The following is a 14,665-nucleotide window of genomic DNA, read 5'->3' as shown; positions in this document are numbered from 1 at the left end:
CCGGTTGATGTTTTTATTGAGGGATACACAGAAGAAGAAAAGCTCACATGTCTGAAAAGGGAACACAAGTACAAGTTTATTTCACAGAGAGGGCAGGAGGAACCAAGATTCTCCGAAAGACAAACAAGCTGAAAGGTACACGGATATGGATATCTGAGGAGCTCACTCCGACTCAGCTCAAACAAAGGAATGTTGAACTTGCTAAAGTGAAGGATGCACGCAAAGCTGGAAAATGGGCAGTCTATCGTGTTGGACAAGCCTTGATTCATGATTATAAATCTAAACCCAAAGACTCTCAGTCTTAAACTGATGTTATTCAAGCCGTTTTTCTGAGATAGAATTAGTAGCTAGTTATGCATCTGAATAATTGGGGCTGAGTTGCCTTGAGCACTCCCTCAACTGTCTGGATACCCAGATGTCTTTGCAACTTTTTTGGTGTGTACCTTGTCCCATAGACCCGTGAGGTCTCCCTCGAACTTTAATAGATCTTTCTTTCTTCTCTCTCTCTCTCTCTCTCTCTCTCTCTCTCACTTTGACTCTCTCCTTTTTTTTGGCCATAATCCATCATTCTCTGTGCTTATTTAATTTCTGGAAGTATTTGATTGCTCATTCGAATCATGTGTCCATAATAGCAAACACACATTGAAAGATACATTTGATGACTGTGTACATGGAAACCTACATCTTCCATGCTTTCATCAGAAGAATCTTCATTAACCTGCTAATGGAAACATCCCATGGTTAGACACATAAGACATATCTGAATTCCAAGGTGCGTAGATAGTAATTGAAGGTTCCATCATTCAAAAACCACCTCTTCATCATCATGTCCTAGTCCACGGCATTCAATCTTTAGATGCTTCAATGCATATGATGTAGATCCTCCAATGAACAAGACCTGAACCAAAAAGTGATATAGATTACCTATTAACATAGGGAACCATGGTTCAATTATGTTGAAGCATTACCAAGGAAAGTACTTCAAGCCTGGGCTCAGAGAAGTCATTTCAGTGTTTGTGAGAATACCGTGAAAAATATTGTAAGAAGAGTTGCCGTCAGCAATACACGACCATGATTAGAAGGTAGGTCTGTGACTGATTGTCTCGCTAGTGCAAAAGCCATAGCGCCTCTCAGTCCTGAAATTATAATTCAAATTGCAGTCTGCTGTGGATGGGACTGGGTTTGAAACATAGATTAGCTTGTTTTCTTTTGATATGTTCTTATATGCAAAATTATACTTACCACTAAACCACACCGCATGCTGTTGATTTTTTCGTATGTGCTTTGATGTTTCTCTAAATTTGTTTACAAGAGCAGAACATGGATATACATTCCAAACCCTACAGGTCAAACACTAATTAAGGGTTAAGATTCCTTTAGGGACAGTATATCTGTAGGACTGTGAGACTAAACCTAAAGTTCAGGGAACATGCTGATTAATGTAGCATAAAATAAGGCTTACCTTGCAATCAAAATGCTGACCTTCAATCCATAAAAGTTTCAGGCCAAAAGGTCAAGGAGGACATACTTTCCATTTACTTCAAAATCTGTTAATCAATGTCAAGTACTCAGGCAGCGGTTATCAAATTCATTACTCACCCCTTTATTACCACGAGAATGATGGGATGCACTACTGATATCTTAAAATCTTCTGAGAGGCACCTGGATTTCAGATGGATAACACCAAAACTGTTCAATAACAAGGATACAATTGTAAAAAATGTAAAGCCAATGTTATTCCAGCTCTGCTGCTCCAAAAATGTTCCCAATCCAATGTATATAAACCTAAAACGAAGAAACAATAAGATGGTATTTAATAAAGCTTGACAGGCTCAATTTAAACATAGCCACATTTTTGGCAAAATTAAAGTGCATCCTTACATTAAAAACGATTGTCATTACCCAGAGAGACATAAATAGGCAGCAAGGTGTGCAATTCAAAATATCATCTAATACTCTGCTCTAAGGCAGAAAATATCACAATATTATATTCAAATATTCAAGGAAATCAAGAAACTCGTGACTTGGTTGGGAGAAACTCCCCTACATCCATACTACAGACAAAGCAAAGGAGGTTAATAGCTAGTTTCCAAGCCTTATGACAGAATCCAAGCAATACAATTGCAAATGCACACTACCTGCTTATGGGTACCACATGCCACTTGGTAATTCACAGCTGCTGATGTCCCCATATATTCATACCACAGGAGAGCAGAGGTAACTTTAATTTTCCCAAGTGTATGGCACTTCCAGTTCTAGTATAATCCATGAGGGATCTACAAAGTCTCAGTAGCCAGGTCTACAAAGTGATGCCTTAGTAAGGCAAAAGATCTACAAGACATTCCTCACTCTTGATGATATTGCAATGGTGATGCCAATGGGATCATAGGACCACCAATATTGATCATATCTTCTATGCAATCCTGGCAATTAAATGAAAGCACTGTATAAAATTCCAAGTAATTGGTACAACCAATCTTACAAGTAACATAGAATCAATAATCTCTTTTGTGAAAGAGAAATAATTGAAGCATTAAGGAGGCAATAGATCTTTTTGACTCTCAAAATTTAATAAGACCTCGGGCTTTAAACACAAAATCGCCATTATGGCAACATGTGAAAAATTGTAGTTTTTCACCCAAAGACTTACGTATTTGCAGAGGAGGTTGCTGTCTAATGACAGTAATTGTTATGGACTTGAACACCCCCATAACTAAAATCCTGAGAAATGTCTCTGAGTTAACAATGTGAAGCTACTCATAAGCAAAGGAAGAGGCCATGATTGTATGCTCAGGCAAATCACATTCAAGGTGCATCTAGCCTTCAGACAAGCGAATGACATGCTGATTTCATTGTGTCTATCAAACTCTGGTCTGTTTCCCAGAACAAAGCATTTAAATATCCCAAAGCATTCCAGAATAAAGGCTATCTCGAAGTTTTATCAAGGGCAGTTGTGGCCTTGCAAATCTAGGCCTCCCTGCCAGCTGGTTTCTTCTCTTTAAAGCATTGATTTGTTGTTATAGGTCCAAAATAGGCAGACATCCCTTCTGAACATAGAGATTTTGTTCTCTCGTTTCTTTTGCCCAAGTTCCTTCTTACCCAAGTTTAAAACTACACTACGGAACTCCCCCACTCCCCCCCAAAAAAAGAAAAACTGACTTGCATCCCACACACACAAGGAAAGGCGTACCCCTTGGGCAACAGTGTTGCGGCAAACACTATAAAATTTGGTGCACATATGTTGATGCACATTGTGAAGAATAAAGAATCAGTTAACCAATCTCTTGGTTGCACAGCTCAGGGCATATCCCTTGTTGCTTTGTTCTTCCTTGGTTCAGACATCCATCCTTAAAATGTGTCGCAACAGAACGTTTCAATCACCCATTCTGGATTTTTACCTGCATCTTCAAAGTCTAATGGCTCTTCAACTGCCAAGATGAAAAATTTGGATGGTGGTTCTGTTTCTAGTTGATCTCTTGAGATTTGCATCATCTCTGTCTTCTCTTTCTTATTGTAGATTATCTGGTTCTTTCTCTTTTCCCTTGATGTGGATGGTAATGGGACATAGACTACCTGTTACATAAACTACCTGACATGATGGAGAATTTGGATTGTGGTTCTGTTTGTAGTTGATCTCTTGAGATTTGCATCATCTTTGTCTTCTCCTAGATGAGGTGGTGTGGATGGTAATGGGATTACATATTTGCCTTTTTCAATCTCCGATTCATTTTCTGCTTCATCAAATTGTACGTTGAAGGCAAAATCTGTCTACTAGCTCAAACAACCTATATACAATCTCGTCATTGTATTCAACCACTAATCATTTCCTGGACTTACATCAAGCTTTCTCCTCCTTTGGAACTGTCTAAGGATCTTATTCATCAACGGCCATAAATACTTAGTCTCTTAGCTATCATAAATCCCCACAATGGCTGGTCTCCACGTACGTCTTCTCATGTGCCACCTTGCCTTGGGTGCAAAACTTACTTCCTAAAATTACGTAAACTACCTGACCTGGACTGCAAAGATGTTTCTTTGAGGGTTACCTGCCCTCAATGACTCCTCGACAACAGCAGCAAGTTTCTCTCTATGCTCCCACGTAAGGGTTTCATACCTTATGTCCTAAGGTGGCAACGGAGGTACCTTTGATGTAGGGTATGGTCCCTTGACAATTATGGACATCATGGCTAGCCAATGAGCTGAGAGTGAGGCTCTTTTTTTTCAAGAAAAAAGACTTCTATTAAGTATAAAAAAGCCCCAAGAGCAGAGCCTCAAAAGTAAAGAATACACCATGGCTTTTTTGCCACATTGTTGAGGCTAGGGATAGAGTACTTTCTCTCCCACCTGTTGTATGATTCGTTTTGAATGAAATATATCACTTTTATTTTAAAAAAGAATACACCATGCGTAGCATGTGAAAAGATCGGAGAGGGTCAAACCCAACTCAACAAACAAATATGGAGAAGATCCAGGGTTGAAGCTGAGAAAGCCATCTCAAACCTATAGTGACTTTCGAGAAGAAAGGATTGCCTTTCCACACCCTAAGGAAAAAAGTCATCCTAGGGTAGAAGCAGCCTGGCCTCCCATGGACGTTAATCTCTCTCTCTCTCTCTCTCTCTCTCTCTCTCTCTCTCTCTTGTATACAATTTTGGTGTCCTTTAGGAATTAGTACTCTCTCTCGTAACCAGCCTTCTCTACCACTCGACTATCCCATCTGAGACCAGTGTCTACTCAAAGAACATTCCCACGAGGGGATGTTCATGGTTCTACCATTTAGGAAATTGAAGACCTTGCCAATGATTTAGGAGATGAAAAGTGGGGGCTAGCTTTCTTGAAACCCAAATTTGCTAAGACAGTTTCCTTCAAATTGTGGAAGACACAAGAATGTATTATCAAAAGAAAAGGGGCTCCAAATCAAGAAATTATAGTTAGTTGTGAAGAGCATCATAGTGACATGTTCACGCGTATTGAGGACATTTCTAATATATAAGTGGCATTGATTTCAACATAGAAGAGATTGCTTGTATTGTAAGTGACTTAAACTTTCTCACTGGTATACTAAGACTTTCCTTATGTTGAGAATGATATTATGGGACCACAAAAGATAAAAATCGCGAAACAAGGCAACAATAAGCATGAATTTTAGAGCCCCTGCCATCTTCGCTACATGAGAGCAAAACCTCATCTTCTATAGCATAGTGAAATTTAGATGTTTGAATAGGGACGTTCTCCTGCCCATCATGTTCCTTGTCTGTCTTTATTTTGTAGCTTACGAGCATTCCCACGTCTGCGCTAAGTGTAGCAAGATGTTATGGCTGGAAAAGTTCAGGAAAAAAAGGGAACTCGAGAAAGTTTGCTCATTTAGCAGTCATGCTGCACTCCAACGACCATCACACTGCTCAAGCCTCCTTCAAACTGGGTATAGTCAAGCAATACATGCACGAGAAGTTTGGTGGAGTCAACCACAACCAAATTGGAAATGGATGGAGAGGGGCGACAATGGGCTTTGTGGAAGGCCAAAAAAGCCTATGAGACAAAGAAAAAATGAATCCAAAATGAGAATACACCCCAAGCTCGGAGTGTTGGGGGGGCTCCTCTCATGTCCTATTCTTTCATGTGTCAGTGATGAGTAGCTGAAGCTTTGCATGGGATCGATCGGGGTCCCATCGGGAGTGGTGTTTGCAGGACCTGTGTCTATCTCCTGCTGATCTGGCATCCCTGAAAGTCAAGGTCTCCTGTGTTGGCCATTTTTCACAAGCAATTGGATACATTACACCATATTTAAAGCATATTACATATATAATCTTGCTGATATACACACATGGGCCACCATATATGCATGTACCTGTTTATACATGAGTGAGAAAACATACACACAGTTTTGAGATGTTTTAAAAAGAGAGGACTGTGGTGCAGTTATACACAAATGTTTCTGAAAGCTTGGAAAGCATTCTAAAGAAGCTTGTCGTAATCTGCTGAGCTTCTGAGGAAAGGTTTGGAGCCGTGTAGTATTTCATTGTCTGCAGGAGAATATTTAGAAATCTTTGGTAAGCCAACAAGTCATCAAACGGTAAATTTGGCAGCAACAGTTGACTGATCCTTAGCGTACAATCTGTTATGCTCAAGAGAGATTCAAGTCACTTACAATGCCAGCAAAAAGGATGGATACAATCCCTGACAACTCCAAAGCATCAGCCACATTATATGCTAGGTATGGAAATAAAACCACAAGACAGGACTCCAAGATTGCCAGCCTGAAATAACAATTACTACTTTCAGCCAATTTCTGATCTATAAGGTTGTCAAAGTGTAAACATTTTCCATGTATCTATTTAATAATGATTGCTTATAATGAGAGATCTGATGTTAGTGGCCAGATCAAGCAGATTGAGGGTACCCCTTTTCCTGAAATCCACCATATTTAAATAAAAGTGCACTAAGCATTCCTGCGATCACACCTGCTCAGAAAAATGTTAAAATCAGATGTTTTAGAAAGGACTAGAAATCCTTCATTGTCTGGATACTGGACTTAAACCCAGCTCAGTACCCTCAAAAAGTAATGCAAGAGGAAGCTCTTTAAACTTTCAAAAGGTTTCAGGATTCCAAAACTCAATTCACCAACAGTCTAACACGAACAAAGATTTAGCATCAGAATGCATGTTTCCTTGACACAACTAGGTTCAACATAAAAGGCCATATTTTCTTATGACCAAAATATTATCAAAAGGTTAGAGTTAAATTCACTTACCAGTTGAAAATGACCCCACAAAAATCACAATGAAGAAAGATATAGCTTCCAGAATCCCTTGATCACTTATGGGACTTGTTATGAATGATAGGATAGTTCTGCCAAGCACAATTCTTTAAGTGAGTAAAATCATGTACTTTCAACTTCTTCTAGCTTTTTTCTCACAATCCCCCAATACCACTCTCCTAAGTGCCCTCCCAAGTATGCCCCACTCTATTCAGTTCTTTTTACAACCCCCCTCAGTTGGCCCCCCTTTTCTCTCTCTTTGTCCCTTCCTCCACTCTTAAATACTTTCCTCTTCTTGAAGCCTATAGCCTCTCTTTGAAACTCACCTTGTCCTCTTCTACCCCCTTCTTATACAGTCCCACTTAGATAGATAGATAGATAGATGTGTGTGTTTGTGTGTGCGCGTGCGTGTGCACGCTCAATATAATGGGAAGTGCATTTTATAGGTTGAAACGGGGTCTTTTTGCAGGAGCATGCTCTGAGTGCAAAAAAATTGGGCATATGGCTTGCAATGCCCTTGCCTCCACATGCCATGCCTCCTCCAATGTAAAACAAGGATGTCCCTGGGCCTTCTATGGTTAAAAATAAAGGTAATAAATCAGCAAGTGCAGCACAGGATAAGGGAATGGATAAGCCATTTTTAATGTGAATACCTCTAGCTCAATGCCTTCTATGCCTCAGCCTGAAAGAATACTACTGAAACTTGGCCAACTCCGAGAAAAATTGTTCGGCTAGGAGACTTCTACCTCCTCATACATGAAATGGAACATCCTCCACCAATGGTCATACTCTGCAGAAAATTCAGGAATTGGCATTACATGGGCTGTTGTAATAGTGGCAAGCCGTACTTTGTACCTAGAAGAAGAAGTTGCTGGTTCGTTGCCTCCTAATCAAGCTGTTGTGTCACCTCCGGAAAGAGACCTAGACCCTGAGGTGGACATGCAGTCTTGATATATTTTCCTTTTGTGAAGATTCTCAACCGTACATAGCTGTATAAAACATCTGTAAATATGCTTGAACAAATCAAGTGCCTGACTTTCAATGTCCATGGTTTATGTGACACTCAGAAATGGAAGCTTGTGTGGGCATATGTAAATGATTGGCAGCTTGATATAGTGGCTTTGCATGAGCATAATTAGCATATGTATGTAGGTAGGACATGACACTTTGCTTGTTATGATATCTTCTATGTAGGAGAGCATTCTTTTTCAGGTGTTCCCTTTCTTGTGAAGCATGCTCTTCAGCCCGTTGTGCCTTCAAATGATAAGATGGCAGGTGGATCATTATGCAGTGTCTAAATCAAGGTGAAATACTTGAATTTGCCTCTGTTTATGTATCTCAATCCTCTCATCGAAGAGCATTAATTTGGTAAGCTATACAACAATATCCCTGGAGGCAACATGCATTTATATGTGGGGATTTCAATAATGCACCCCAACAAGGAAATAATGCATCTGGTAACACTCATATGTTGACATTGGAATGGCAACATTTGTCTCAATTAATCTCTCCACTTGGTCGTATGGATCTTTGAAGGGAGTTGAAGCCTTATATACTTTTCGGCATAATGCCCAATCTACATATCAGGCTAGATTGAACCGTTGGTACGTGGTAAATGCCCAGTAGTATGATGCTCTTAAACTTGCCAAATGTGGGCGGATCATGCCTTCCCCCATTCGGATCATGCTCCGTTATGGCTGTATGAAGCCAAAGTGAGTAAAAAATGGGTGTACTAGGTGTCTAGGGGATGTTTTATAGTCTAGTGAGTCCTAGACATGCCACGTGTCATATTGGGAGTTATCCCATATACACTATGGCTGCCTAGAGTCTAGTCTCACACTATATAGTGTTGTACTTGTCTTGAGTCTTTTGATATTAGTCAACATCAAGCTATCTACATGTGAGTATTTTGGTTATCATTGCCTAGCACTTGTTCTTTTATTTTCCTTTCCATTTTGCTTTTCATTATGCTTTCCACATTTCCATTCCGTTCCTAGCTAGCTACTAGATCTCTTCATATGGTATCAGACCCATGTTCCTAGCCCTGCTCTCTCTTTCCCTTTCCCTTCCAAGAGGTTGAGGTGAGGGAGCCTAATGAAGCTACTCTAACTCCTCCTCCTTGGAAGGCTGCCCTCTTCTCTCCTTCCTTGAGCTCTCTTCTCTACTCCATGATCTCGAACCTCTCTTCTCCTTTCTTCAACTACATCTTTTTGTGACCTGCGGACGATGTGATTCTCCTATCCGGAGCTAGAAGTAGAATCATGGCTTTGTGTCTTCAACAAAGTTGTAGAGGACCTTGAGTACTACAAATTTCGTTTTTACATCATTGCAATCTGAGTTTTCTATGAAAAGTTATAGTCCTTGCAAGAAGTGATGAAATTTGTTTCCGCGCGCGAATTTCGTTCTGGAGCTAAATGATTTGATAGCCCAAGCATGATGCAACCGGCCCAACGTGGAGTTGTCCATCCTCTTCATCGTTAACCTCTGCTCCAGCCCACCATTTGCTCCTTCTGCCCGACATTCTCTTGGAGCTGCTGCCCGCAAGTTCGTGCTAGCATTCTGCCCGTCATTCTCTTGGAGCTGCTATCCACGCTGCCTCTATCTTCTCTGCCCGTCACTTGATGTGAGCTCTTGGCATTACATTGCGGTGGCACTACTCCAAACTTTGGTGAAGACTTCATGAGCTAAATGTGAGTTCTCCGATACTACTCTGACACAACACTCCACTACATTGATCTCTCTGATTAGTGTTACATCGAGCTTGATGTAGACCACTCTACATCAACAAGTGACTTCTTCAACATTGCTTATTTGATCGGTGCCTGAGGTGCTTCGCATTGATTGACTTTCCGATTGGTTGTGGTACCTGAGGCTTCTACTTCGACATTGGTGACTCTCCTTCCTGCATTTTGAGAGTCATCATGTAATTGCTCCATGTAGCTACCCATGGACTTCACCGACACATATTCTGGGGCATTCCTGCCTAGCGCTCCATTGACATCGTCATTGACTCGCAGGGATGTGCACATGTGTGCATTAGCTACTTGGAGGACATCTCTTTCACAAAGAGATATTTTTATTTATTACTACATGCTTGATGTATTTTGGGATCCTCTGCCTTGGGTAGTCCCCCTAAAATGATATGTATTGAGTGTTTGGTTTTCATTGAGTCTAAAGGTCCTCTGCCTTGGATAGTCCTCCTAAAAATATGTATTGGTTTTCTTATTTTTTTGGTGTGTGGCTTCCTGTTATAAAGCCAAGGGGGGATGTACTGTGGGAGCCATATGTATTGGCTTTGATAGGTCTATTTGTTTATCAAGCCTGGCTTGAGAGTTTCAAGATGTTAGTGCATTGGTCTCCTAGACCTCTAAGTTGGTCATGCATCCATGCATGATGAGCCTCTGAGCCATGCTAGATGAGATTTCTATGTTATGCTCACTAGCCTCTGAGCCATGCTCACTTGCCTCTGAGATTGTGTGGGAACTATGTCTAGTTCTAGACCGGCATGCACATTTCTGATGACCGTCATTGTCATGTTCTGTTCTTGGTTCCATTCTAGTAGTCTCTCACCTTGCCTTCATGGGGGGGTGTTAGAATATGAAGCCAAAGTAAGTAAAAATGAGTGTACTAGGTGTCTAGGGGACGTTTTATAGTCTAGTGAGTCCTAGACATGCCATGTGTCATATTGGGAGTTATCCCATATACACTATGGCTTTCTAGAGTCTAGTGTCACACTATATAGTGTTGTACTTGTCTTGAATCTTTTGATATCAGTCAACATCAAGCTATCTACATGTGAGTATTTTGGTTATCATTGCCTAGCACTTATTCTTTCATTTTTCTTTCCATTTTTCTTTTCATTATGCTTTCCACATTTCCATTCCATTCCTAGTTAGCTACTAGATCTCTTCAGTATCCACCCCCATTCTTGGGCCCGAAAAAAAGTAATTTGGCCGAAAATGTTTTGGACCAAAAACGGTGGTGGAGGCCCCAAGAGTGATGTTCAAGATATAAATTGGATTGGATTCACAAGATCATGACATGTGGCAAGAAGATGAGAGGATGGAATCCATAGGAGCTTGAGATCTTTCATCACAAGATGTAGGTAGTTCCATCCTAGTAATAAAGCACATAAACTAGCATAACTCTTATATAGAAAGTCTATTTGACAAACTATTTAGATTTGCTTGATGTTTACTTATTTATTTGTCCTAGCACACAATATCAAATATCACCTTTTTTTTATTTCCTTAGTCATATCTCAAAAAAATTGGCAAGCTTTGCTTGAAGAATAATTTTGCTCGGTAAACGGTCTATCTCCTTTGGGATTAGGGATTAAAATGTAGCATGTTATTTTTCGGTTGTACACTGACTGTAAAGCAGCCTTCATTTTGTTTGGGGACATTTCTGATTAGTGGACTGCACATCGCTTAGTGAGCGAGGGGTATCCTCTTAGTGCATTGCTCTATATCAATAGCTACCCATCCGATGCTTTGCTATATTGATCATCTTGTGGCCATTGATGCCATGCATGGTCTGGAGATCTGCAAAAGAAAGCCCATGATTGCACAAGCTTATGCTGATGATTCCTTCTTCACACCAAAGATTACTGAGAGGGATCTTTCACAACTCATGAGTGCTTTATCCTTGTATGGATTGGCTACCGGCTTGCAGGTAAACTTTCAAAAATCAAAGCTTTTGCCTTTGCATGCCAAAGCATCGCTCTCTGTGGCTGGGGAAAATTGTATTGCCCAATCAGATTGTTCGTCATCTTGGTTATTACGTGGGATGGTTATTACCTGGGATGGATGGTCACTCGCCGCCAACAAACGGATTGGGTGCTTGCAAAGCTAAAAAAGAAACTGGAATATTGGAAGCTAGCCACTTGGCCTCTTCATGTTCAACTCCATATTGTACAATCAATTTCAGTTGGCTACATTCAATTCTCTTGCCTTTGATGATGTTTGATAAGAAAGATAATACTTCTTTCATGCCCATTCTTATGGAGACTTTTTGGTGCTCAAAATCATGGCCATAAGAGTATCACATTACTCTCTATGGAGCACCTTTGCTCCCCAAAGATACATGGTGGTTTGAATATATTGAATATCCACGTTTATATTTCATGGCACATAAGGGAAAGATGATGCTAAAATTTCTGCAAGGCGATCAGCCTTGTGCTGCTATGATGTATCACCCACTTTCACAATTGACTAATCATGCTTTTGGACATTGGCATCCCACTCAATGGGATTTCATTTTGGGTTATATTGATGGCAGAGTTAAAGGCTGCCCTTTGGCTTCTAAAATGTTCTCAGCTTGGAAAGAAATTCTTTCTCATCTCAAATGGCATGGTCACGACTCTCTTTTTTTTTTGCCGAAAAAACAGTGCTGATTATATTACTTCGAAAAAACAAGATACATGGGGTCAGTTTTGCAGCTGATGGGGCTGCGTTCACGAATCGGACGCAGCCCTAAGTGGAAACAAAAAGCTCTCTCTCACGGAGGGATCAGGCGGGTGTGAATAAACAGCCAGAGAGGCGGTGAATAGCGCCACTGAAGGCCCTGAGAAGTATGCTCGAAGAAGAGGCCCTACGTATCCCAATCTCGGAGGAAACGTCTCCGCTTCTCCCGGACAGCTCGGGAATCCCCCTGTATCTGGTCCCACTGGCCTCTGAGCGTGTGTATAATCTCGCTCCAAATGTCGGCCATGACCTGGGGACTCTGCCAAGTGCTGCGGGATGCCCTCAAGTGGCCCCCAAGTCCCCTGTGTGATAAGGAACATGGGGTCCTGTGGGCCTGCCTCGAACAACTGATGATAGCCAGGTGTGGTGCTGCACCAGCAGAACGCGCCCCAGGTGATCAAACCTAACTCCGGTGCTGCGCGAGTAAGGATCCCGAAGGTCCACCTCCACACTTCCTGGGCGCAAGTGCAGCTCCACAGGCAGTGCTTTGGTGACTCCTCGTCCTCATGACAAATCTGACAAAGTCCATCCTGACCAATCTGCCGCAACCAGCTCCCCACTGGAAGACCCTTGTGGGCGAGTAGCCAAAGGAAGTAGGAAATCTTTCGCGGCCGCCAGCTCTCCCACAAGGCCTTCCAGAAGGCCTGCAAAAATAGCCTGGAGATACCCTAAGCATACCAACTGGGCCGCTGGGTGGGCGGGCGGCTCTGCATCCTCCTGAGAACTCTCCTGCCCAATGTCGTGCTATAAGCGAAGAAAGGGATCGGCCCCTGGCCTGCCACAACCTCTGGCCATCTCCACTCACCTAGATCCCAATCAAGCTCTAATAGGGCCCGCCCCTCCCAAAGCCAGACTCGCCATAACTGTAGGTGATCCTGCTCTATACTAGGATCGATCCGCCAAACCTTCCCCACGAGGCCTACGACAAGAACCCTCTGCCACGAAAGAAGGGGGTCGATGAGCACACCCTCTCTCCTGAGTCGGCCGTCCCCCAAAACTGCGAAGAAGGATACAGAGGTGTCGTCCATCCGACCTGCAACCACCAGTGGGATGCCGCGGGGGGTGAACTATCCAAGCCAACGGGCATCACCAGGCATGAGGACCTGAATCTCTGGTGGAACCAACCAACCGGCAGGAATCGCTTCGTCTATCTCTGTGCGTCTCGCCTGAGCTCCATGGACACCTTCGGCTGCGGCTGCTAGAGCAACGATCTCCATATGTCTATAAGTGTCCCTCCAAACTCGAAGGGACCGGGCTGGCCCCCGCATCCAGCCGTCCCACGGGATATGTAACCTCTCCCCAAGCTGAAGGCCCAAGGTATCTCTGACCTGATCGTTTCAGATGAGCGGCTGGCGGTCGATCTCCTCCTGACTGCTAGGAGGGGACTGGAGGAGACTGAGACGGAGTCGCCTCCAAACCGTGAGAAGGCTACGAATGAGCGGGGAGCGGGGGTGAGTAAGCAGTGCAGAGGTGAAGATCCACCGGAGAGACGGTAGCCACTCTCCACCTCGACGCGGGACGCAAGAACTGATCCTCTGTTGAAATAACATCTTCCACGTTTGCCCCCCCGGGGTCAAACCACGGATAACTAACTTGCCCAGCAGGGCCTGACTCTGAAGCTCAGGATCAATGACCCCCAAGCCACCCTCAGCCTGCGGAAGAATGACTGTCTGCCAGGCTACCCTGGCTCTGGTATCTCTGAGACCATCCCCCCCAGACCACAAGAAATTCCAGACCATCCTCCTGAGCTGTGCCACGCAGGATCTCGAGAAGCACCAACAGGAGGCCACATACCAGGCCGTGGCCAGGAGAACCTGGTTGACTACAAGAGCACAACCTGCAAGAGAGAGCTTAGCAATGCTCCAGAAAGCCAGCTTCCGTCGAATGGAATCTAGCACCGGGAGAAACTGCTGAGCTGGCGTGATGTCCAGGTTGACCTGAAAGCCGAGATATCTAGCAGTCTGCCCCCACGGGATCCATCTGAAATCCAAAAACCTCCCCCACTGTGAGCATGCCCCAGGGTTTGTGAGAAAACCAACTGATTTGTTCCAGTTGATTTTCACACCGGCTGCCAAGCAGAAGACCTCTAAGGCCAGCCTCACCCTCTCCAGCATCATCTCATCATCTTGAACATACAGCGCTGTGTCATTTGCATACTCCGAGTCCAGGAGCTCCGTGTCCTCCCTGATGGGAAGGCGAACACCCCGGATCCCGGTCGACCTCGCCCAAAGATAGTATGTCATCACCTCGGCGAAGAAGAGAAACAAGTAAGGAGCGAGGAGGCAACCCTGACGCACTGATCTCTCCAATCGAAATCGCTCTCCCATCCTGCTGCCGATGATGACCCTGCTGGAAGCTGTCCTGTATAATGCTGAGATACCCTGAATCCATCCTACTGGGAATCCAAGTCTCTCCAAAGTACCCTCTAGGAAGGACCAGTCCACTC

General features: G+C 43.2%; 1 protein-coding gene across 1 annotated transcript in view; it reads right to left on the bottom strand.

Annotated features, from left to right (window-relative positions):
- Nucleotides 1-14,665, bottom strand: part of LOC147899634 (sodium/hydrogen exchanger 5-like) — a 166,935-nt gene that overhangs the window by 64,121 nt on the left and 88,149 nt on the right. Inside the window, exons 10-19 of the mRNA XM_087378415.1 lie at nt 6,749-6,846; nt 6,398-6,458; nt 6,146-6,254; nt 5,923-6,020; nt 1,710-1,785; nt 1,463-1,482; nt 1,243-1,340; nt 1,027-1,136; nt 815-898; nt 683-718 (exon numbers count right to left, since the gene is read on the bottom strand). Of these exons, the coding sequence (XP_087234541.1) occupies nt 683-718; nt 815-898; nt 1,027-1,136; nt 1,243-1,340; nt 1,463-1,482; nt 1,710-1,785; nt 5,923-6,020; nt 6,146-6,254; nt 6,398-6,458; nt 6,749-6,846 (790 nt within the window). The remainder of the gene's footprint in view (nt 1-682; nt 719-814; nt 899-1,026; nt 1,137-1,242; nt 1,341-1,462; nt 1,483-1,709; nt 1,786-5,922; nt 6,021-6,145; nt 6,255-6,397; nt 6,459-6,748; nt 6,847-14,665) is intronic.

This window comes from Dipteris shenzhenensis, chromosome 8 (assembly GCF_047967505.1).
Source record: "Dipteris shenzhenensis isolate YYH24624 ecotype China chromosome 8, Dip_SZ_1.0, whole genome shotgun sequence".
NCBI classification, from domain to species: Eukaryota; Viridiplantae; Streptophyta; class Polypodiopsida; order Gleicheniales; family Dipteridaceae; genus Dipteris; species Dipteris shenzhenensis.
This window is presented reverse-complemented; position numbering and strand designations above follow the sequence as displayed.